Below are 26,325 nucleotides of genomic sequence, written 5' to 3'. Positions count from 1 at the left end.
GACTAAATTAAATTTGTAATTGTACATCATTATAAATAATTACCCACCATATCCAAAATCACATCTACAAGATACCTATATAAGAATCATGAGTGAGTCCACATGCTCCATATAATTAACAAAGATTAATGATTAATGGAGATTAATTAACCACTGCGCATGCCAGATAGCATGCACAACTTTTATGACCGTACAACTTTGGTGTTGTATTAGGACAACCAAGATAATCCAAATCTTAGAAGATTAATTATATTTTACAAGATTAATTAAAAGATATTCTTGTGATTATTAGAGGTTGAATTATAAGGAAAGAAGGGTACTCTTTTGTTTTCATACTCTTGGCTCTATTACTATGAACAAATAACAATAGTACTTTATTTAGTTTGTTTTAATTTATTTACGCAAAGTGATTAAAGTCGAGGTACACGTACTTTACAAGTACGGAAGTGTTATTTCTACGTTATTAATTTCCCAACTCTCAATTGTACTCCCAGGACAAAATTAAAGTTGAATTTCCTATGACTATGTTCCCAATCTTACGCTCTCCCAATGTGCATGCATATCAATCAATATTTTGTTCTCAAAAACTTCAACCCCTTTTATAATTAACAATTGGGATATTTCGGGTGAAATAGGGTAAATACTGTGATATAATATGAAACGAAGTACTCCATATGAAAGGAAAAAAAAAAAAAAAAAAATCCTTTTTGGTGCAGCACACGGTGTGACCTGCTGCCAAGTCAGCAAAAATAGCGGACTCAGACGCGCGCATAACGGGGTTGCTGGTTTTGCCAGGGTTACTTGTATTTTTTTTTTCAGGGGTTGCTTGTATGGATTACTTATTCAAGGGTTACTTGTATTTTTCAGGGATTACTTGTATTTTTTTTTTCAGGGGTTACTTGTATGGATTACTTATTCAGGGGTTACTTGTATGGGTTATCAGGGGTTACCTATATGAGTTACTTGTTCAAGGGTTACTTGTATGAGTTGCTTATTCAGGGGTTACTTGTATGAGTTATTTATTCAAGGGTTACTTGTATGAGTTACTTATTCAAGGGTTGCTTGTAAGCCCCATACCGAACCAGTAACACCCTACAAGTAACCCCTATCCAAAACCAGTAATACCCTATAAGTAACCCTGACCAAACCATTAACACCCTACAAATAACCCTGACCAAACCAGTAACACCCTACCAGTAACCCTTGACTAAACCAGTTGCACCCTACAAATACTCTACAATCTACTCATATTATTATTGTTGTTTCTATTGCTGAATTTTTTACGAAGAATGTCGAAGATTCCACGAAGAAAACGAGCTCACATTTCTCCGGTTCTCATCGATTTCACTACTTCAAATGTTGTTGATAATCTTAAGGTTAATTAATCACAATTCTTCACAGCAATTTGACACCCAATTTCTACAATTTAGGGCTTTAATTGCAGCAATTTGGCAAAGAAGAGAGAGAAAATGGGTGGAGTAGAGATATGGTTGTTGGTGATGTGTGGTCTGACTTGGAGATGAAGTTAAGAAAAGAGGAGAGAGAAAATGGGTGGAGTAGAGATATAGTTGTTGGTGATATGTGGTTTGACTTGGAGAATAAGTTAAGAAAAGAGAAGAGAGAAGACTTGTGGTATTTTTAATAATAATAATAATAATAATAATAATAATAATAATAATAATAATTTTTCTCTCGGCTTGGGGCGATTAGGGTTGGGTAGGTTTAGGATTTTCCGATCTTCCACGTCTTTTTTCCGGCATGATCACCGGCGAGGTGTCAGGGTTTGTGCTCGTCATTTTCTAGGCGTTTAGCAAGCATTTTCCGGCCAAGTTTCAGTGAGTTTCGTTGGTTGTTTCTGGGCGGCTTTTGGGTGCGATTCTAAGGTGGTTTTCAAGGGGGCTTTCCGGCAGAATTAAAGTGGCTTTAAGGTGTTTTCCGCCGACGATTTTTAAGGCAGTATTAGGGGTTGTTTCGGTGCAGTTGGCTGGCGGTTCGGGACAAGTATGGGGCGCGTTGCAGGGCTATTGGCTATGGTTTTCTTCCTTTCTCCTTTTCTTCGTTGGGGGAATTAGAGAAGGATGCTATTGCGTTGCTGAAGCGGGTTCAGGCGTTCGCTAAGACTCAGGATATTGGTGCTCGTGCAGCTGCTCACATCTTCAGCAGGATCGGGTTCGCTATAGCTAGAGGGGTGGGGGCCCAGATTGTATCTCGGCTCCCTACCAATTTCTTGTAAATTGATTGACTCTGTACGTTTTGTTTTTTATAATAATAATAATAATAATAATAATAATAATAATAATAATAATAATAATAAAAAAAAAAAAAAAAAAAAAAATTGTGGTTGGCCACACCCACATACAAAAATTTGTGAAAAAAAAGTACTCCATAAGTTTCTTTTCAATAATTACATTTTGGTTAAGCGTCTACTATTGATAATAATCTTACATATTTACCTTTATATATGCTCCCTCCATTTTAAAATAATTGACACACTTGATTTTTATCATCAATTATTAAATTGGTCAAAGGTTACTTATTCTGGAGTTATTCAATTAGTTAGCGTGTTTTTTATATGAAAGTAACCCACGATCGACCGAATAATCCTTGATCAAGTAACCTATAACCGACCGAGTAATCCCTAATTAACTAACCAACTAAGCATGACCGACTGAGTAATCCCTAAATAAATAACCTTATAACCTCAATCACATAATGTGCCCAACGATATATAAAAATTATTTTAATCCAAGGTATGCGTACTTCCCATAAAAAATACTCCATAGTCCATATATACATAGTGGTAAACTGGTAAATAATCGTGAGCCTTTGAACGAGGGGTTGACGAGAGAATGACGGGTAAGAGCGTGACAGCACGCGTTGAAATGGTGAATTGGGGTTGACAAGTGGTCAAAAGCACTGTGACTTTACAGCCCTCTTTAAGAATTTTTTTTGCTTTTCTCTAACTTTCAGTATAAAAACAGATTATTTAAAAAAAAAAAAAGGAGCCCAAGACCGTATACGGAAATACCATACGGCTCTGTCCGACAACTTCACGGATACCTCTTTTGTTGTTGCCTTCATTTCATGGCCCCACTTTTTTTACCCTCCATCTATTTTTTATTTTATTTTATTTTTGTCGTAAGAATTATGATATCTCCTAATTACCCATTTACCCCTTATATTGGCATTGCACGATTTCTACCAATTTGTCAAAAAAAATAAAATAAAATGACAAATGCAATACGAGTAATATCGAGAATCGAGATAGTTGCAATAGTTTGAAACTCCTAAAATCAAAAGAACGGGAGATTACAATGTTTTAAAGGCCTTCAACTAATTCAATAAATTGGTAAATAAATGCATAATTAACTGAAGTATTTGTCTTCTTTAGGGGTGATAATGAGACTGAGCTATTCGTGAACTGTTCGAGCTCGGCTCGGTCAAAGCTCGGTTCGACGAGGCTCGACTCGAGTTCGAGCTCGGCTCGAAACCTTAACGAGCCGAGCCGAGCAAGTCAAAGCTTGGCTCGAAAAGCTCGTGAACAAGCTCGACTAAAATATATATATTACAAAAAATACAATTTTAAAAATATTATTTATTTTTTATTAATAAATTTTATACGAAATTAAGAATTGCTTTAACTGTCACATTCATTTAAGTTTTAATATTCAATTTATTTTATACATATATGTATATCTTTTAGATTGTTAGTGTGCTACTGTCAAAAAAAAGATTGTTAGTGGGGTACAGCTCAATAACTTTTTTAACCCTAACTAAAGCTCCATTGCTCCACATCTAACTCACGCACAGCAGTCATCCCATTCCTGTCCAACACTAAAGCAAGCACGACTTAACCTTCTCCATCGTTCCATGGCTGATGATTAGTGCTCACCGTCTACTCACCATCGATTATTAGTGATAAGTTTCTCACCATCGTTTTCTCACCGTCGATTAGTGCTTATCGTCATCTACTCGCCGTCGATTAGTGCTTATCGTCGTTTCCCCGTCATCGATTAGTGCTCACCGTCTCTTGTTCATCCTCGATTGTTGGTCATCGTTGTCTACTCAACTATGGCAGGAGTAAAGGGTTGAAATCAATCCAAAAGTTGAATTTTTTTTAAAATCCAGATCAGAAATCAAGCTTGAGCATAAATAAACTCAAAATCTTCGAGCTTGAGCCGAGCTTCGAGCTTGGGTTTGGAGTCTCGAGCTCGAGCCGAGCCTAAGTTTTTGAAGCTCGTCGAGCTTCGAGCTCAAGCTCGAGCCCCCATTGTGAGAATCGAGCTCGAGCCGAGCCTACCACAGTTCGGGCTCGGCTCGAAGGTTTAGCACCCCTAGTCTTCTTGTAATGTAAGGTCAAAATTTAAACAAGTTATAGGCTATCCTTAGTTTATTTGTAATATGGATTCTTTATTTATGAAGTACTTTATGCTTCTTTAATTGGCGGTTATTGGAGAGAAGGGAGTAGGTATTACTCCGCACGTAATGTAAATTAAGTGATTGTCAAAATAGTTACTACGTATTTGATAAATGTTTAGCCAGATCTATCCAAATGTACTACGTAGTTGATGAACATGTTTTGTCTTTTTTAACAAGGGTGGAGCCAAGGGAGGGGTGGGGTGGGCCATGGCCTCCCCCTTGGCTTAAGATAAATATTAAATTTTACTTATATTTGTCATAAGTTATAGTGTAAAGGAATTGGTTTTTGCTATGTGATTGTGGACAAGAGGTCAAGAATTCAAACCTAGCAACTAACATTTTTATTTTTATTTTTATAGTAAATGTAATCAACAAACTCAATAGTAGTTGCGATTTGCAAAATTACACATACATAGATATGATCTTGGCCCTCCTCACTTAAAAATTATGGTTCCGCCACTATTTTTTAAGGCTTAGTTTCTCGTTTGCACAAAAAAAATTCTCAATTTAAAAGTGATTTAGTGTTCTAACATGTCACAACGTTGTAACTTCCGTTATTATGTATAAAACACGGTAGTACGTTTAGGGTATGAAAAAACGATCCATCTTTTACACCTACCCTAATTAATCTTCTTTTCAATGGTCCTATGACCGTATGATCCATATTCCATTACTAGATGGCTATGGATTTTAAGTCATGCTACATGTAGATTAGAGTAGCAAAACCCTAAAAACCGAGGAAAATGATACATAAATGAAATATACCTACCTATTCAATATTTACAGGTTAGACACTTAAAAAGTACGAGTATTTCGTAAGATAAGAGAAAATCTCTTACAATCCTACCCTCATAATCTCAGGGCTTATTCTGATTTACTGAAATGAATTGAACTAAATTAATTGGAGATGAACTGAACATTTTATAAGAAAAGAAAATTAGGAAGTCAACTAAAATTAAGCCGAAGAAAACAGATTTACTGGACAAGATTCAAATGTCAAACAAATCGAGGTAAGAAACATACGTTAACAAGATCTCTTGGACAGTAGAAAAGGGTTAAAAAAAAAAAAAAAAAAAAAAAAGTCGGAATGAAAAGGAGGAAGAGAAGGGCAGTTTGTCCCCTCATGCCAGGATCTTCGCACGTTATCATTCCCAGTCATCTCCCTCAGTCCCTCTCTTAACTCCACCTTCCATTTTCATTTTTAATACTCTCTCACTTCATACCGCCATTACTTCCTCCTCTTTCTTCTTTTCTCTCTCCTCAAAACCCTAACTTTAAACCTCTTTCTCTTTTCTTCCTCCATTCCCAATTACTATAATTACCTTGCTTACGACGTCGTTTTTACCATTACAATAACCCCTTTCTTTTTTCTCTCTTTTTGTAAAGTAAAAAATTTCTTTTTTTGGAAACTTTTTATCCCTCTTTTTTGGAGGAGATTATATCAGATATTCCACCATAATCCTCACTTTCTCAAAAATACTTTGAAATGTAGGATCTCATTTTTCCCAAACAAATTTTGTTTTTTATTTTTTTTGGTTTGGGTCTTTGGGATTGGGATTCTACTATTATTGATTGATTATTCAAAATTCATGCTCAATGAAGAATATGAGGTGGTTGAAACAAATGTCGTCAAGGGGTAACGATAAAGAGAACGGAAACGGGTACGGACAAGGATACGGATACGGAAACGAAACCCCGTCGTCAACAGACGGGAAAAGGAAGAAGAACAAGCTGAAAAGGAAGATATCATTTGGGGAATACAGAAGAGCAGTATCATGGTCAAAGTATTTGGTATCATCAGGAGCAGAAATAAAAGGAGGGGGTGAAGAAAAATGGAGTGCAGACATGTCACAATTATATATAGGAAATAAATTTGCATCTGGAAGACATAGTAGGATTTATAGAGGTATTTATAAACAAAAAGATGTTGCTATTAAACTTATTAGTCAACCTGAAGAAGACCCTGATTTGGCTACTAAGATTGAACAAGAATTTGCTTCTGAAGTTTCTCTTTTGTTTGGCTTGAATCATCCTAATATTATCACTGTAAGTTTCTTTGCTTTTTATTCTTTTTCCTTTTTGTTTTAGAAAATATACTACAGAGTACTCCGTTAATGATTAGATATTTTTTTTCTCTATTTTATGTCAAATTATTGCAAATAATAAACGGAGGTAGTATTTATTTATATGATGATTTTTTGGTGTTGTTAGTCTTGTTAGTATGGAGTTGTTTTTATGTATGGATGTTGATTACGGGCCGGGTTAATTTAATTGGTTAAAGTTTTCGATTATGTGAAATGAATTATATGGTGTGGTATTTGAGAATTTGGATTGAATCTTGTCTACATTACGACGGTTTATTTGTTTTGGGGTTGACGAGATAATAAGTGAAAATGATGATAGAGTATTTATTTTCTCGGACGTAAAATGATTGTTTATTTTAAAAAAGGTGATGATCAGACATAAAGCGAGATAAAGGATCTGGATTGAGTACGATTGGGAGTACCTTGTTTATTTTGTGACAACTTGCTTTCCATTATTTGGGGTTTTTTATTTTCCTTTTTTTTGCTTTTTTGGGCAATAATTTTAGTATGTGGTTAAATGGTGTGGAATAATATTGTTAGGATTGGATTTTAGTTATCACGTTATTAGTTCATATCACACTATCTCTATGACGCTTATATCTAGTTGGACAAAGTACAAGTATTCCATATAATAGGTACATTCATGTGTGTGTGAAAGAAATCGTTATATTGTTGGTAAAGTAGGTTGTACTCAAGGTTCAGGTCTGTAATAGTGAAATACTCGTATATAGGAATCTGTAGCCATTTATTATCCTTATAACCAGCAACGGATCTAGGAATTTTAGAATGTGAATGCAGATTAACATCAAGTTAAGACAATTTTTCTGCTTAAACATTTTAAGTTGACATTCTATTATTGATTTTAGGATACCAAATGTAAAGGAATCACAAGACTTAGTACTATAGTGCGTGCGTGTTGAGGAAATTTTGGATGGAACTATCAATTTCACATGCTTCCTAGTACCTTTTCTTGTTCCAGAGTACTATGTGCAAGAGTGCAAAAGTGGAATGGAACTTGATATCTCTCTTGAGTCTTGACTGATTGCGAAACATGGTTGCTTTTGGGAAGGATTCATCGTACCAGTTAGCCCACAATCCCACAATTAACATAGATATTGCTGTGTATATTCATCTCTTGTTCTTTTAGATTCTAATTCTGCATAAGCATAGCAAAGAAATTTGTCACTGACCCCATTTAGTTGGTAAAGGCTTTCATGGTTTGGGTATAAGTGGCTTAGTAACTAGAATTTGAAGTTGAAAAGTCGCTATTATGAAGATTTTGGTTGATTTTGTGGTTGTGGGAGTAGTAGTATAGTGTTAAGGTGAGTAAATTTGGATCTTTCTACGCACAAACTTAGCATTCTATGATTAGGGAGTAGGGACAATAATCATTTTCTTTAGTCATCCTGTTGAAAAGTGAATTATGGATGGAAAATTTAGATTCTAAGCAGTGATTTCTATTTGTCTTGCTCTTGCAATGCCAAAGGGACGCGCATAATGGGGGATCCTGTTTTCAAATGAATCAAATGTAGACCCAAAAATAGTTTGTTTCAGGAAAATTATTCAATTAATAAATTTGAGTATGCAAGATTCTAATACTTTTATGTACGTTCATACATGTCGACTTTTTCTCCCTTCTAATTATAATCTTGAGGTTCCCTACCAGTGATGGATGGTGCATGGTTGCTGCCCTTGCTGATTCCTCTAGAATCAGGGACAAGAAAATGTATAAGATGCATTCACTAGTAATTCGCAGTTGTGTCCTTATGATTCTTCCTTTATCAGTGTAGCTTCAGTTTTAAGTGAATAATTGCCACACACTTGTACAATTGAGTTTTAATGCACTGGTACCACTTTGCTTGGTTGCTAAATGAGGTGGATGCTTCTCTTTGTCTATCTGATGCAATTGTAACGTGCTCTATTTCTCTCTTCTTTTATTAGGCATTTATGAGTTTTGCTTATTGGCCTGTTTGTGAACCAACCTTTAAAAAAAAAACAAAACAAATAATATTCTGTTATTTTTTTGCTACAAGCAAGGTTGAACTTTGAACCCTCAGTTGATGAATTAATTTGTACACACTAGGTTAAGTTGCTCTTAAGCTTCTTTCGTCAAATTGATCAATGTTTTATCTTTCTGACTTTCACATTTACTGTTTTTGATTTGAATCATGGTTCTGTTTCTGCTTTTGCTAACATTCTAAAAAGATTTTTACCCGATGAATTGTATTTAAGACTATATTCAGGAATATATACATACTAGGTATTAGGCAATGAAATGCTTAATTACTCATTTGGTCCATTAAATGCAAAGTATTCACTATCTAAAGTGTATGGGATTTTATTGTTGTTTTGCATGAAGAAAATTGCTGAACAAATAATAGGAAACATTCCAAAACAGCAAGAACAAATACATCTGAGGAAGTCAGCTATCAGAACTGTTATTTTAAATTTGTAAGGCCAAATTTTAGGAGGGAAAGCATGTTCTCATCTATTTTAGATGCTATTCTACATCAGAAATCAGAATAATTTGTGCAAATATGCAAGATTTTGATCAATGTTTTAAAATTCTGCTTCCTGCAGTTTTTCGCTGCATGTAAGAAACCTCCTGTATTTTGTATCATTACGGAGTATATGGCTGGGGGATCACTGCGAAAATATCTTCATCAGCAGCAGCCATATTCTGTCCCTCTTGATCTAGTTCTGAAGTTGGCTCTTGACATTGCTCGGGGAATGCAATTTCTTCATTCTCAGGGAATACTTCACCGTGATTTAAAATCAGAAAATCTTCTTCTCGGAAATGATATGTGTGTGAAAGTAGCTGATTTTGGCATCTCTTGCTTAGAAACTCAAACTGGCAGTGCAAAAGGATTCACTGGTACCTATCGCTGGATGGCTCCGGAGATGATAAGAGAAAAGCACCATACAAAGAAAGTTGATGTTTACAGTTTTGGCATCGTCTTGTGGGAGATCTTGACCGCATTGACGCCCTTTGATGATATGACTCCAGAACAAGCTGCTTTTGCTGTTTGCCAGAAGGTATTTACTACATTGATCAACTATAAAACTTCAATGTTTCACTCTTTCTTGTGATTATCCAACTGTTTTTCTGATCTGAATATGTGTCACTTGAAGCCTTGAACTGTTTTGAGAGTTGTAAAGAAATTGACTTAGATAACTGACTAAAATCTACTATGAAAATTTGGGTTTTGGAACACTGTATTATGATCCATCCATAACTTAAACCAACCCTAACCCTCGATATTACCGGTTTTGGATATAACGTTATGACCTGAATCTAAATGACTTGGCAGAAAGCCGACCTGAGGCCCCGTTCAACAGGTCTAGCTGGTCTGTGAGTTGGGTAATGTCTTTCTTTAAGAGTCTAAAATCTATGTTGCTGAAGTTGTGACCTGAGCTGCCACATGACTGCTGTTCTTGGATGCCTTAATGTTTAATTGTTTTCACCTAGCTCAGAACGCACCTTCCACAGTAATGAAATCTGAGACAGTGATCTTGTGTAATAAATGGGCAGATTTTTGTGGGGTTAGATTACCATTATATTTCACATTGTTGAATAGCTTTGTTCCTTTTCACATAGACATCTATAGTGTGTAATTGGTGGGGTAAAGATTCAGAAAGTAATTTCTTGGCTAAACAACATCAACTATTGGTTTATGGTCCTAAATTATATTTGCAAAATAATCGGTTATTGGTGCATGGTCCCATAAGGACATCGTCGAGTGAAGGATAGGAGGGGCCTTTTATTAATCATGCAAGAATTAATAATTCACATAATGGCTCTGTCCTAGGTGCAACTCTCAGTCATTAACTCGGATTCGCATAGTCATGCCAGGCAACCCACCTTTCTGGCTGTTTTACAAATATTTTGTATCTAATGAAGTTCCAAGTGTCTATATCCATGTCGGGATGTCAAATTTGGTCTTAGCTGAGAAATAGGAGGATGCTTTTTCCCTACGCAAGGGAGTATACATCTTGTTATTTGGATTATCTTTTCTTAGGAAAAGCTCGTTAAGTAATACTAATCACCAATAAATTCCATGGAAAAAGTAAGAAACCATTTTGTTTTTGAAATATGATACTTTAAGACCTCTATAAACCATATTGGCTGTAAGACAAGTAAAAACAAGTGATATACGAAGTAAGTATATTTTACCAAGGGCCGAACCTGCAGCTTCCACCTTGACAGGATGGTGCTCTGACTGACCGATTGAACAACACTCATATTAAATTAACATGTTAGATTTCGAATGCTGTGTGTTAAATCTGTGCGTTGTCACTGAAGATAGCATGTTAGAATTCAACATCAAATATTTTCATTTGGCGCTAGAAATCTAGGTTCATTAAAGGCAGTAGGGTAAGACATATGCTTTTGGCAGAAATCTGCTTTTGTTATTTGTATGTGAGCAAATGCTGTCGATTTTTGTTTCTGCATGAATGCTAAATTAAAGAGAAACTTGTCCAAGCTTCACATGTGTTTACAATTATTGAAGGATTCTTCCATCTCTGAGTTTCAGCCATTCCTTTAGTGGGACCCTATTTGTTGTGCCATTTGTGGGATATACTTGATCCGCGTTATCATTTTTGTTCTCTTAGTTTATATAAGTAGCCATTTAATACTAATATAGAATTGAACATCAATTTGTAACCTTTGATCTTGTCCATTGAAAGTCTGTAACTGTGCTGTTACGCTTCATGAATGCAATTTAATGAAGATTTTTCTGCATTCCTGTGTATAGGTTGATGAACTTATTGGTGTGGATTTATGCCTTTAAGGTTTGAACAACTGTTTTGACTTTGCTAAGAGGGCCAAATATTGTGTCCTATATGCTCTTTTGAGCATGTAAACCTAGAACCCTACATGATAAGACCGTGAAACACTTCAAACCCGAAATTTAGACTGACTAATCCGAATTCGTACTGATCAATTTTCTTAATCTTGATGTCTTTTCTTGTTTGAAAAAGTCCGATGTATTACTTTTTGCTTGACGTGATTTACTACAGCTATCAAAATTAGCTCTTCGTGTTTGAAAGAGTGGGAGGTAACTCAAAAAGGGTAACGAGGAATTGGTGATAGGATTGAATTATGAAATGATGAAAGTGGAGGCTAAAATCGACTTCATGTATGAAAGTAATTTTCCCCTGATATATCCTAATTTGTACAAGTAGATTTTTACTGTAGGAAAAGTCATGACTATTTATTTACCTCTGCAACAGACTGCATCATCTTTTGACTGAAAATTTATGTGACATATATACTTGATTAAATCTTGCAGAAAGCAAGGCCTCCAATACCTGCAGAGTGCCCAACAGCATTGAGTCGCCTTATGAAGCGATGCTGGTCGAGCAAACCTTATAAACGGCCACAGTTTGATGAGATTGTCTCGATTTTGGAGAGGTTTTTGGAGTCCTTTAATCGCGATCCTGGATTCTTTTTATCATGTAAACCCAATAATGGGAAATTATTGCGCTGCTTACCTACATGTATTAATTCTCGTAAGCCTGTTTCGTTAAGTGATTAAGGGTATATTCTCTTTTGAAACCGTGAATATAGTTACATATATATATATATATATGAATAGAGTTGTATAATATTAAGGGTATATAGTAGATCATCCCAGATGATTCATGTTGTCAGCTTGTCACTGAACATGTGCTGTACTGTATGCTGTATCTAATTTATCTATTAAGGGCCAAAATGGCTCTGTCCCAAATTTTACCAAATTCACCTTTCAAATTCTACCCCCCTAATAATCCCATCAATAACTTAAGTTTTTATCAAGTTTATCGAGTATTGACTTATATTCGGCTCAACATAGGTTTGGTAGAATTTGTTATATATATCCGGGTGTAATGTACATCCCGGTGTACAGAACAGACTCTTGAGATTTGGTGAAAAATTTGTGTAAAAGTGAAATCAGTAGGGCTGTAGCCTTCTAGTGATCCACGAAATAGTTAGTCCATGAAATATTTAGTTGAGTATTTAAAAGTTACTCTTTAATTTTTTTAATACATTACTTGAATTTTTACACTTGTCGAGACACAATTTTGACCATCAATATTTTAAATAGATAAAAATTATAACAAAATTATAATATGAAAGTAGATATATTACATGACTATGTTTATAAACTATATAGTAGTAAAAAATTAAGTCAAAAGTAACATATAAATAGTGCAAGATCTCAATTCTCAAGTGATGTATTTTTTTTTTTAAAAAAAAATGAGAAGAAGAGGGAGTACATACTAATTAGGTTTTAAAAAAAGGTTCTAAGTTGAGAATAAAGGTAAACAAATGTCATAATATATGGAGTATTTTGTGTAGAAAATTAAATTAAGCTATACACGATATCGTTTGACTTTGTCCGATCAAATGTCAACTAATCTCTATTTGATGTTCCACTTAGCACCTGTTCACATTTATTGAACTAAGCTGAAATGAACTAAACTGATTGGAGGTGAACTGAATTGAACTAAACTAAACTGAACTGAAGTGAGCTGAAATGAATATTTTATGAGAGAAGGAAATTAGGAGCTAAACTGAACTCAACTGAATTGGTTGGAGTTGAACTGAAATAGACTGAACTGATTGGAGCTGAATTGAAATTAAGGTGAAGTGAACATGTCCTTAGTCACGTTCTCTAACTAATGAATTATTCTAACGATGGGTGAGCCTATTATATTTTTATTTTATTTTTTGATGCTAAAGTGTTTTTTTTTTGTTTTTTTTTTTTTTTTGGGTATGAATCATACTTTTATATATTATATAACTAATATATAAAGATAAATTTTGGCTAGGGCACGAGACAGTGACATTTGGCGTTCTAACTTTTCGCCAAGTGTCATGCTACGTTGAATAAGTTTAGAATTCTATTTTCAATCAAATTTGAAAAAAAATTTAGGATAAAATTGTTAGTTTAGAGTTTTATTTTCGATAAAATACAAATATTTCAGATGTAAATATTGAATTATAATTTTATTAAAAAAAATTAAATTATAATTCTCAATATTATCATATAAATTTATATTTTATATCATAATATTTTTTGGAGCGAAAGAAGTAGTTCAAAAATATAACATCCATTTATATATATATATATATATATATATATATATATATATATATATATATATATATATATATATATATATATATATATATATATATATATATATATATATATATATATATATATATATATATATATATATATATATATATATATATAATATACTAATTGGTTAAAATAATATACTTTACAATCTAATGTAATTTTATAACTATATAGACCTGTCAATCAGGGTCTAGGCATGAGTCATCTCGGATCGGGTCACTTCAGGTTACGGGCCAAGAAATGTTCAAGCCTTTCAAAAGTTTTGGGTTCAGGTAAACTCAACAGGCTTTGAACATTTTTTTTATTTAATTTATTTTTAGCTAATTTCTAAATTTTTTTAACTAATTTTGTATCAATGATATATTTTAAAATTTGATATATATATTAAAAATTTATTTTAATATTTAATAAACAATCAAGGCATTGCACGGGGCACAAAACTAATATATATATATATATATATATATATATATATATATATATATATATATATATATATATATATATATATATATATATATATATATATATATATATATATATATATATATATATATATATATATTATTTGAAAGAATCATTTGATACAAGCATTTGATTTCGATGGGGGGGGGGAGCATTTGATTATATTTTCACTTTTTAGCCATTTACTATTAGATGACGGGTTTTAAGAGACCAAATTTAAGATATATATAGTTATTATATAGCCAATAACACATCATACGACGGTTTGGCCGAGTGGTCTAAGGCGCCAGACTTAGGCTCTGGTCCGAAAGGGCGTGGGTTCAAATCCCACAGCCGTCATTTTTTTAAAAACATTTTTATCTTAATCATATATTGGGCCTGTCAAAAGGACTTGTATGTTGGCCCAAAATTTTAACCTAACTTTCATCTTCATAGCCCAAATTTTCTCAATTAGACCAAACAATTATCAGCCTTTATTGTGCAATATTGAGGAACTAGTGTTTAGTTCTCAATTTTCATGTACTGAGTACATATTTTAATGAGGTTGAGGTGATGAATGGACGATTAGTGGCATCACTCCCGATCTCATATTCCAATGACATAAAAATCAAATTTTAGGCCTGATAGGAGCCATAGGTTTGATTTGTTGCGTTGAAGTATTTTTTTTTACTATAAAGTTATCTGTAACTTCAATTTTTTAGATAGATATTAATTGCCTTGTAAATGTGACACATACAAAGTACATTGTCAACTTGGTTTTTGGATAAATTAACATAAATTAAGAATCATGTACTCATAACAAAACTAGTTCACAAAAAAAATGAAGAATGTAATTATAAATGTATTATAACATAAAGTTACATAAAACTTTATAAAGTACTTGAAACTTGAAAGAACAATGATGATGACTCCTTGATTAGTAACAAATTATATAGGACTATTACTACCTAATACAACTATACAAAGCTAAGTATTACATCTTCTATGATATAGAGCTTTAGAAACTTAGATTTGACCAAATGATTAACCAGAATTTTGGAGTCCTAATTTCTTAATTAGTCAAGCAAATGATGAATTGACTGCCTACTTTAAATCCTTATGACAACGAATATAGAGTTTGGTATTGATTAGATTTTTGTCTGCTTAACCCACGACAAATTAAGGAATCATTACGCTAATTTACAATCTCTTGAGTAGTTGACATCTTTCTACGTGTGCCGTATCTTCATTTTGTAGCTTCGAATACATTATTGTTGTTCATGTAATTTTCCCTCAGCCTCATTAATGTATATTTGTCGGTAGTCACCTCTAACAGGCAGATTCATTCAAGATTTTGAAAACAGAGTATCGATATTAATTTAAGGTCATAAAACGTCATCAATAGATGGTTAAAATCATGGTTCTAAGACACTATGTTTCATTTATCAATTCCATATTTACTCTGGTCTACATTTAAATTTATCAAATAATCACGTTACTAGTTTAACTTACATCATTATAAGTAAGACGAAGATCTAAGTGAAGTTGTTCGATCTATACTTGTATAGTTGCCTATTTCAAGTTACAAGTACTGTTTAGCTCCTTTAATTTGCTTGTAATTCACCCTAACCGACATATAGATTTGATAAATTGACCACCTTTCTACAAATTCAATAACTCATAACCGTATTATCATTAATGTCCGGTCTAGATGTCATAAAGGATGTTTTTTTTTTTTTTTCTTTTCTTTTCTTTATTGCCATAAGAATATAAGATGATAATGTCTTCAAAGCTGAATGTTGTATATGCATTTATACACTGAACTTCCTAGAAGAGTATCACACATGTTATTAATTTATTATGACATTAATGTTATAGTCTTGAAATCACGATATCAAATGTAGTATAAATAATTTTTTTTCCTATTATTTTAATTGAATGCGTGGATGACATAAACTAAAACCATTAAAGAGAGAGTGACAATTGACACACTAACATTGTGACAGCACCTAATTAAACTTAGGAACAATCGAATAATTGACACCTCAAAAATAATCGCCGTAACTATGCTAGGTAGGTGTCCGTGATGGATAAATTATAAGAAGTTGGTGTAACATAGTAATCGATCATCATCAAAAGTAAATAGGATCCCTAAAACTCCCATATGTACTGTTAATGAGTAAGTTTGTACATATACTAGCTGGCTTACATATGTTAATTGTCATTCGAAGGTACAAATCCTACCTTTTTTATACAAAAATATATATCATTACTTGTTCATATATATATGTATAATTGAGCTCAATTCAATTAGCATTATTAAGTAATTAAGATGTTATAGAATAAAATAATCAAAGGTAGTTGAATAATGACAGCTTAAGCTACGGTGCAAAAGGACAGTCCACCTTAAGCAATATCTCTAATCCACTTGAATTAAATATTAAATCCAATTTTATACCCAACAAAAGATTTTATATTAATTATTTCCAGGTAATTGACAGTACATGTATACTGTTATTACTGTATATAATAGTCGGTACAAGACTACAAGTATATACGGAGTACAAGTAGAATAATACTGCTGTAAAAAATAAATAAATGAAAGGACTATAATAAAGTCAATAATAATTAAGCATATTAATTAATTAATTAAGTGGTCCAATGTGTACTGTCCCATGCATACTTAATTAATACAGAGTACAACCATTAATAGTGTGAGACCTATAAAATTAATCCTCACAATATAATTTTAATTTTGCTCCCATCATAATAATTTTCTATTTCGTACAAATTAAACTAGGGTATTGTTTATCATACTATCGCAACTTGGCTTCTGCACGAGTGCATATAATAATTTTGACTTAGTTCTCATGGCTTATGCTGCTGCATTAATGGCATTGATACTAATCTTAAACTCACAACAAACAAAGGTTTAAACTTTTAAAATAAAGGATTAGCAATTATAGATGAAGGTTTAATTTTTTTATTTTTTTATTATTATACAGAATTGATAAATTTAATTAACCCAATTTTCCTTCTTATTAATCATGAACACAATATAAATAGTACATCAATTACTTACGTACCCTAACTTACTAAGAGTCTATTCACTTCAGCTTAATTTCAGTTCAGTTCAGCTCTTAATTTCCTTTTCTCATAAAATATTCATTTCACCTCTATTCAGTTCAGTTTAGTTCAGTTTAGTTCAATTCAGATCTAATTAGTTCAGTTCAGTTCAGCTCACTTCAGTAAATGTGAACAGACCCTAAGACTAGAAAACTGAAAACTTAACATCAGATAAAATATTTAGAATATCAAAAGATAACCGAATTGAAAGATTATTATGCAGGATAACAAACTGATGTATAGGTCCAATAACTTGTAATAAATTTTATACTAAAAAACTTATAAAACTATATCTTCTCTTGAACGATTACTAAATTGGTAAGAAATAACTACATACAAATTGAAGTAGCTATCAATGGACCATTTATTTAATTTGTCGGTGACAAGATGTTCAACATTTGTTATCCAATCTACTGCTCTATTTGCTTCTCTGTAAACATGTCGGAGTTTCCAATGGGGGAATTTGCGAAGTAGGATCTTGATATCTTATATAATGTGATCAATTTGTCATGGGGTCGATCAAATACCGTTTACTGTGTTGACAACTAGAAGGTTGTCCCCTTCAATGTGAAGATTTTGTATTCCTTGTTGGAGGGCGAGGATGATTCCCTTGCGGAGGCCAAAAGTTTCAGCTAGGGAGACGTTGGTGGTTCCCAAGCTGAAATCTTGTACTGCAATGGGTGTACCTTCACTGTCTCTGATGATGACTCCAGCTGCTGCAGACGGTCAATTGATGCCCATGCAAATTCTTAAGCATCACGAGCTAATTAAATAAATTATACATGTAGGAAACCGTATAAATTGATCTCTTTAAAATAGAGCGTAACGCACTAATGCATATGCATGCACCAATTTTCAGGATTTTTTTTATATATAATCATGATAATTACGAGTAGCTTGCTTCAATCAGGGTTTAACAGCTGTTTCAACTCTTTTTTATTTACTCTTTATCTACATCTTTATTGGAAAATAAAATTATTTTGTCAATTATAAATTATAGAAGCATCTAATTAACCTTTTGTAGGTCACATGCACTAATTATAATTTTCACTTTAGTATAATTATCACTTTTATTTTTGATGTTATCCTTGGATAATGTAAAGAGTAGGCCTCAAATTACAACAAGAATTTAAGAATATCATTCAGTTTTCAAAGACCAACCTTCAATTTATTTAATATCCTCCGTGATATAAAAGAACTTATAAATTAGCTTAGTATGCATATATCTGCAAATGGCATAAACACTCCATACTAAAGGGTCTTTTCTTTTCTTTATTTTTTTTTTCCTTTTTTTCTTCTTTTTTTTTTAATCCAACATAATATTTAGTAAAGAAAAATTTTCTTCCAACATATTATTTATTCGATATAGCTAGGGGTACTATTGCATACCGAGGGAGTTTGGGAGATACAATTTGCACTTTAGCTAAGCTACTCGAGATCGACCTCTCAAGTCAACTCAATTCTGACTCAAATGTTGTTGGTGAGTCGAGTTGAGCTACAGTTGAATTGAGCTACTCAAACTCAACTCGCATCATATACACCTTTAATTAAGACTAGGTACACACAAAATATGTAAAACCGCAATAATATACCAAAACATGCACTCTGTAATAAATAAAGTCATCAAACAAGCTACAAGCATATTTAGGAGTTAAAGGAGCTAACATACATTACGTGTGATTTGTGCATAGAACAAATTGCTTCATGTGCAAAATTAACGTTTCAACTTTCAATGAATGCATGTATACCATATTCATGACATTACCAAACGTATATAATACAGTCGTGAAAAAAGTATGTTCATTCATAGTGTATGCATTTATTTTCTAGCTAGAATGGCATTTCAAATGTAGTATCATGAAAAACATATTTAACATGTAATTAACTCCAAGAAAAGATTGATCGCAAGAAGTTTGTGAATTTCAAGTAACTCTAATAATGCACCAACATAATTCTCTTAAGCATATACTCTTTAACACTATGGTTACATATAATTTAATTTAGTAGTTGTATATGTTTTCCTTCATATAGATGGAAGTTTCAAATTAGATTGAAATTCAATATGAAGGTTTGAGATTTTTAAGTCTAAGGCTTCAGATTAGATTGAAATTTAACGGGCAAAGAAAGGTCAAAATTTTTACAAGTGTATGATATGATCATGAAAATAAAGGATTGTCAACATTACGAATATGGAATTTTGATGTATAGAAAATTTATAGGGGTTAATCAGGTTGCGTGAGTATTGATGACAATAGAACAGCTAAACTAGTTAAAATTGTTGGAACTTATCTGTCGCAAAATGTATAGAGAGTTTGTCTTACCCAATACTTTAACTTGTATTATAGACAATGGTTATTTTTGTTTGATGGAGAGAATAATGGATAGATATGCATGGCCCCTCGTATTTATCATTTCATAGGTTTGATTTTGGTAGTATGGTAAAACTTATGATCTCTGTGAATTTTGACGCCAATGGCTTAGAATTCAAGATTAAGGATGATGAAAGTGAGCTTTCTTAGAGTGCGACCCTTAGTGTGAACTCAAATAAAGTTATAATATCCATAACACTCAAAATCGATCATATTATTCACCAAAAATAGAAATAAACTGAATTATCTCCTTTAGGTAAACCATTATTATCAAGGGGGTACTAAAGTGAAGCACCAAAAGGGTTGATTAATTATTAACTAATGATGATTATTGATTAGACACATCATACATACGTAGTACTACTTATTTATGTGGTATTATACGCATCATAATGACTCGTTCTTTATATCCATCTTACGCAATCTATTAAACCAGTAAAATACATACACGTACGTATATGAAATGAATTAAAGTAGAATGTGACATTAGATTTAGAGATCTATACAAGAGTAATATTAGATACATACTCCGTATGATATTAGTCATATTACATAAGTTGGACTAATATTATTGCGTTGATACTGCCATTATAGACCACAATTTTCGTACGAGTAGTATAAATAATGGAGATGAAAGTTCAACTTCAAATTTGTTCACCTAACACTGTCTTCAAACACTATCTAGTATCTACTACTTTGCCGGTTGCAAGTTTGCAACTCTTAGCTTGCCACCTCGGTCTTTATGACTATTTACCATTACAGATTGACTGAAAGAGCTTTAGAGTAGTTGGTCAAGTCTTCCCTAGTAATTCTGGGCAATGGAGTACGTGGACTTTTATTTATCACCCTAATTATTTACGCGTCTTCTTCCTAATGTTTCATTTTTCTTACGATATTATTCCTTGTTTGATTTATTATACTCCAATTATTATTAAATTTTCATCTACAATAATATTATACTCTGTAATTACAAAATAATATTTTTGACCGTAGGTCCATAAATTGTGTTATTTGAAAAATTGAGGATGTATTGCAAAAAAAACACTAATTACATGTTGTAGATCTAAAATCTAATCATGCACCTAGAGTCCTAGGGTGCCAATTGATAAGACTAAACAAAAATCTAAAAAACTAGTTTTGGTAGTATAGAGTAATAAAGAGCTATCTAAGTTTGGTACGAGTATATATTTATATTTTAATAAAGTCTAATAAATTTATATTAGTAAAAATTAAGTGATTTAAGCGATTTGACATTCAAGATATATATTATGAATAAAACCCTCACGTGTACATTAAAGGAAAGGACCTATACCTTAGCTCAACACACACGTTTTTTTCGATTAAGTATTTATAAGCCATATACTTGGAAGTAGGACTGCAAGAGGGAGAGGTAAGGGAATACCCGCTTCCTAATACTCTTATACAATTACTTCATATTTGATATGAGTAAGATTCAAACCCTACTAATGGTTTGTTGTTTTCAGCTTAATTTCAGTTCAGTTTAGTTCAGTTCAGCTCAGCTCCAATTAGTTCAATTCAGTTCAGTTTCTAATTTCCTTCTCTCATAAAACATTCATTTCAGTTCAGTTCAGTAAATCAGAATAGACTCTAATTATACTTGTAATATTTAAGGTACTCCCTTCGTTTTTAAATACTTGCTCCACTTTCCTTTTTTGACCGTTTTTAAATACTTGTTTCATTTCCTTATTTGGAAAAGTTTTACAATATTTAATTAGTTTATCTCATCTAGTGGACCCAACATAAATCATATTTTATTAATTTTATATTTCCTCTCAACTCTGTGCATGGAAAAATGGAGGAAGTAAGATTTTTACCAAGTGAGTGTATGAATATCCAGTTCGCACTCGAAAAATCGGCAATAAGAAGAAAAAAATGCAGAATAAAAACAGCATACGTAGCGGCGGTTGCAAAGACAGGGAGAGATAGATAAGCGATTGATCGACGAGTGAGTGGGGTTAGGGGAGAAGTCCTCTTCTCTCTCCTCTGACATTCCACCTTCTCTTCTCCCTTTTTTCCCATTTTACCCTTCTCCCTTTCATCCTATATCCTCTCCTTCTGTCTTCTTCCGTTATTCTATAAAAACTACAGTTTTTTTTTTCTTCTGTATTTCCCAGTTTCTTCCTCCTCTCTCTGTTTCTCTCTCTTCCCTAGTATATAATTGTCTCCTTTCTCTCACTTTTTCTTTAAACTATTCTTCCCAAAAAAAAAAAACCGCTTTATTTTCCACTCATATTCACGTTCACATTCTCCCCAATGGTCGATTTATAAGGTATGTTATTTGTATATTTGTTTGATTATACTTGATTTTCGACTGTTAGAATATCTTTACAAGAATTTGCGTTTCTGGGTCAATTATAGATCTGGGTATTTTTTTTTCTTCCTTTTTTAGAGGTGATAGTAAGATTTTACTTGTTAGTAACTTAGCATATAAGGTGTTTGTGTTAATGTCTGAACCAATTTTTTTTCTTGGATCCGTTTGTGAATGTGTAGTTACGTTTTTGGCATGAAATTGATTGTTACTGGAAGTAGTTCATGTGTTTTTTGTTGGGTAATTTTTGATTTTTATGGAAATTGCAGATTGAATAACTTTCCAAATTAAGAAAGTTTACAGTTAAAAATTTAAGTTTTGAGGGTGTAAAGATGCCTGGGGTTGTTGTGGAGGGATTAAATGAAGATGGGTTAGAAGTAAATGTGACACCCAGTAAGGAAACTTCTGTTCAGAACATGAGGTCTCCAAAGAGTACATTGAGCCCTCAGAGTCCTAGGAGTGTTGAGGAGGAAGAAGGTCAATTGGAGGGGGGTGTTGACACCTCAATTGAGCAACTTTATGATAATGTGTGTGATATGCAGAGTTCAGATCAGTCGCCTTCGAGGCGTAGTTTTATGACCGAGGATGATAACGAGTCTCGAATTGATTCTGAGTTGAGACACCTTGTGGGTGGAGGAATGAGGGAAGTGGAGATCATGGAAGAGGAAGTAGCGGAGGAGGAAATTCATGGTGAGTCTGATAAGGGAGAGGATGGTTCTGGCGGTGAGTATTCGGGTTTGGTGGAGAAGACTCGATCTTCGAGTGCAAAATCTGCATCTTCAGGGAATTCTAAGAAGGCTTCTATTTTGCAAATAGAGCCTGAGGAATGTACAAAACCTAGTCCAGAGAAGAAAACTGAGAAACAGAACGGCAAAATAGTGAAGAAAAAGGCAACCCCTCCTAAGAAGCAGAGGAATTTTCCACTTGCAGGATCTGATTCTGCCTTGGATAACCCAGATCTTGGACCCTTTTTGCTAAAGCAAGCTAGGGATTTGATCTCTTCAGGGGATAATCTCCACAAGGCTCTTGATTTTGCACTTCGAGCCTCAAAATCATTTGAAATCTGTGCTGATGGTAAACCCAGTTTAGACCTGGTCATGTCTTTACATGTTGTAGCAGCAGTAAATTGTAGCCTTGGCCAGTATGACGAGGCAGTTCCAGTTCTTCAGCGATCCATTGAGATACCCTCTATTGAGGATGGTGACAATCATGCGCTTGCTAAATTTGCGGGGAATATGCAACTTGGGGATACTTATGCAATGCTTGGACAACTTGAGAATTCAATATCATGCTATACTAAAGGGCTGGAAATTCAAAGACAAGTCCTTGGTGAAAATGACCCCCGAGTTGGTGAAACATGCAGGTATTTGGCCGAAGCCCATGTCCAAGCAATGCAATTTGATGAGGCTGAGAAGCTTTGTCAGATGGCACTTGATATTCATCGAGAGAGTGGCTCACCAGCTTCCCTTGAAGAGGCGGCAGATAGAAGGCTTATGGGTTTAATCTGCGAAACAAAGGGTGACCATGAAAAAGCTCTGGAGCACTTGGTATTAGCTAGTATGGCAATGGTAGCCAATGGTCAAGAAAAAGAGGTGGCGTCTGTTGATTGCAGCATTGGAGATACATACTTGTCTCTCTCTCGATATGATGAAGCAATTTTTGCCTACGAGAAAGCCTTAACAAGTTTCAAGGCAACTAAAGGAGAGAACCATCCTTCAATCGCTTCAGTATTTGTTCGCCTGGCTGATTTGTATAATAAGACTGGTAAGCTTAGAGAGTCCAAGACATATTGTGAAAATGCTTTACGCATCTATAGCAAACCCATTCCTGGAATCCCTCAGGAGGAAATTGCAAGTGGGTTCACTGACGTTTCTGCCATTTATGAATCTATGAATGAGCTTGATCAGGCTATTAAGCTGCTACAAAAGGCTCTGAAAATATATGGTGATTCCCCTGGACAACAAAGTACAGTTGCAGGGATTGAAGCACAGATGGGAGTCATGTACTACATGCTTGGGAAATATACTGAATCTTACAATTCTTTCAAGAGTGCTGTTACTAAGCTCCGTGCTAGTGGAGAGAAGAAGTCTGCTTTTTTCGGAATAGCTCTTAATCAAATGGGGCTCACTTGTGTCCAATGTTATGCCATCAATGAGGCAGCAGAATTATTCGAAGAGGCGAGGAGTATTTTGGAGCAAGAATATGGTCCATATCATCCCGATACTCTTGGTGTTTACAGTAATCTTGCAGGGACATATGATGCAATTGGCAGGTATGATATGCTTTTCACCCATGTTTCTTATTTTGCTTACCCTTATAATTTAAACTTTGAGTCTCTACTTTGAAATGCCTTATGATTTCTATGCCCTTGTGATGTGCACATTACCTCTGAAATTTACTTCAATTTTGTTTATGTTCAGCAGATAGTATTAGACTGTTAGTAATAACTAATAAGTGTATTTAAGTTATAGATATAATTTTAATATTTATTTCTGTTAGTAATAACTAATAAGTGTATTTAAGTTATAGATATAATTTTAATATTTATTTCTGGTGGCTTTGCCACTAGAATTAAAGAAACAATTGGTAATATATGATTTAATCATTGGACTAGAGGATATTTTAATTCTTAGATACGATTGTTGTGGAAAGATTCTTTTCCTGTGTATTATATTTATTGTTACATTTCTGTCAATATAGTATTTGATCTTTATTGATTATTGTTATTGTATGCTCATGGGCACCCTATAGAAAATCCCATAGTTGATTGCCAAATTTCTTCTTTGAACGTGTTACAGGTTGGATGAGGCCATAGAAATATTAGAATATGTAGTTGGAATGAGAGAGGAAAAGTTGGGAACAGCAAATCCTGATGTGGATGATGAAAAGAGGAGGTTGGCTGAACTGCTAAAGGAAGCTGGCAAAGTTCGCAACCGAAAAGCTAGATCTCTGGAAAATCTTCTTGATGCAAACCCTCAACAAATTAATGATAATGGTATTAAGGTATGAAGAAGTATAGGATTTATTTATAAGTAAAAGAGTAAAGAAAAAGGTGGTATTGAAATGATTAGATTCTTATTTTGGAGGGTTTAAAAATAAAAGGCTTAGTAGATCTTGTTGTGATATTGATTCTTAATCATTCTTATTTGTCTAAAGCTGTTGATCTTCTCTATTAGATTCTGATATCATACTTTGTATAAATGGCAGTCCTTTTGTACCTTTGAATCTTTTCTTGCTTAAAGAAGTGATACACAAGCAATTTGTATGTATATGTTCTTGAAAATTTCATGTCATATTGTAACGATTCGGATTAATGTGAATACTTTCCTGTCTATGAGCACACTTCTTGAACTGCAACCATGTATAGTTTTTTGGTAGCGGGCTTATCTACTGACAATTAGCTGTCTTGCTAGTTGAGTTTTTGTTCTATTTGAATAGAGATATTTGTTTTTTAGAGAAAAGAAACAGAACAATTCTGATTTTTGGTATGAGGAGTGAAATACAGCTGCATTTATGATGTGGTGGTTGTGAGATCGATAGGTATGTCTGGGGTGATAATGATTCTAGATTGCTCGTGATTCACAGCTTCACAAGCAACTTGAGTTCAACTTGGTCAAGCTCGGCTCAAGACTCGCATGAGCCTATTCGAGTCAGCTCAAATAGTTTGTGAGCAGCTAGGTTTATGTTGATCACAAAATATCATTGTATCTTGAAAGCATGTATTTTCACTTGGATTCGTAACTCAGGCTCGACCTACTCGAGGTTCTTGTTCTTACTCATTCCTAAAACAAACAAGGACCCTCTCTTGCATGAGATGGTAGTAAGAGTTTCTTTGTCATAAGGGCCTACTGCTGGTCTGTTAACCATTATATTGGGCAGTTGGACAAACTAGTGCTGTCAGACAGTTGCCTTCACTTAATGCATAATCTTTTATTTTGTCCAAACATCATATTCTTAAAATTCTGTAAGCCTTGTTGCACGCCAAAGTAATTGTTATATTTTTATTTTGTACATTTGATTTTGAAATGATGCCTAATTTTTACTGTGAAATGGGGTATCCAATAACAGCTGATAAATCAGTAGTTCCCCACCATTATATGCCCATTTATACCTTTTTCAGCAAATTTTCCCTCCATTTTTGAAAATTTCTGGCTCTTGGGAGCCGAATTATTATGCGGAGTAACATACTCTTTTGACCTTCTGTTCTTAGTTTCATGATTGAGAGCGTAATCTCCTTGTACCTTGGGTACACTGTTACTGATACTGATAAACCTGCTAGTCAAATTTTGAATGCATTTTTGTACTGTTACAAAACAAAAATTCATTCTACAACTTGTTTCTTGAATTATTATTATTATTATTTTTTTTGACGGGAACTTGTGTTTTGAAACTAGTAGTCGCATACTTTTTCCGTGGTTTAA

The 26,325-nt window shown here is 33.5% G+C and overlaps 2 protein-coding genes and 1 non-coding gene across 3 annotated transcripts; all 3 read left to right on the top strand.

Annotated features, from left to right (window-relative positions):
* The first annotated feature begins 5,490 nt into the window (after positions 1-5,490).
* LOC145567228 (serine/threonine/tyrosine-protein kinase HT1-like) lies at positions 5,491-12,206 on the top strand. Its single transcript, XM_081626484.1, has 3 exons — positions 5,491-6,465; positions 9,084-9,539; positions 11,798-12,206. The coding sequence occupies exons 1-3, from the start codon at positions 6,016-6,018 to the stop codon at positions 12,041-12,043; spliced, it is 1,152 nt and encodes a 383-aa protein (XP_081482610.1). The 5' UTR covers positions 5,491-6,015; the 3' UTR covers positions 12,044-12,206.
* A 2,154-nt stretch (positions 12,207-14,360) lies between these two features.
* On the top strand, positions 14,361-14,440 carry TRNAL-UAG (transfer RNA leucine (anticodon UAG)). Its single transcript has one exon. It is a non-coding gene; the product is annotated as a tRNA-Leu (tRNA).
* A 7,094-nt stretch (positions 14,441-21,534) lies between these two features.
* On the top strand, positions 21,535-25,173 carry LOC145567224 (protein KINESIN LIGHT CHAIN-RELATED 3-like). The gene is made up of 3 exons (XM_081626476.1): positions 21,535-21,865; positions 22,174-24,176; positions 24,703-25,173. The coding sequence occupies exons 2-3, from the start codon at positions 22,237-22,239 to the stop codon at positions 24,911-24,913; spliced, it is 2,151 nt and encodes a 716-aa protein (XP_081482602.1). The 5' UTR covers positions 21,535-21,865; positions 22,174-22,236; the 3' UTR covers positions 24,914-25,173.
* Positions 25,174-26,325: the final 1,152 nt, after the last annotated feature.

Source organism: Chenopodium album, chromosome 11 (assembly GCF_948465745.1).
Source record: "Chenopodium album chromosome 11, dcCheAlbu1.1, whole genome shotgun sequence".
Taxonomy (NCBI): domain Eukaryota; kingdom Viridiplantae; phylum Streptophyta; class Magnoliopsida; order Caryophyllales; family Amaranthaceae; genus Chenopodium; species Chenopodium album.
The sequence above is the reverse complement of the archived record's forward strand: the minus strand, read 5'-3'. Positions and strand labels throughout refer to the sequence as shown.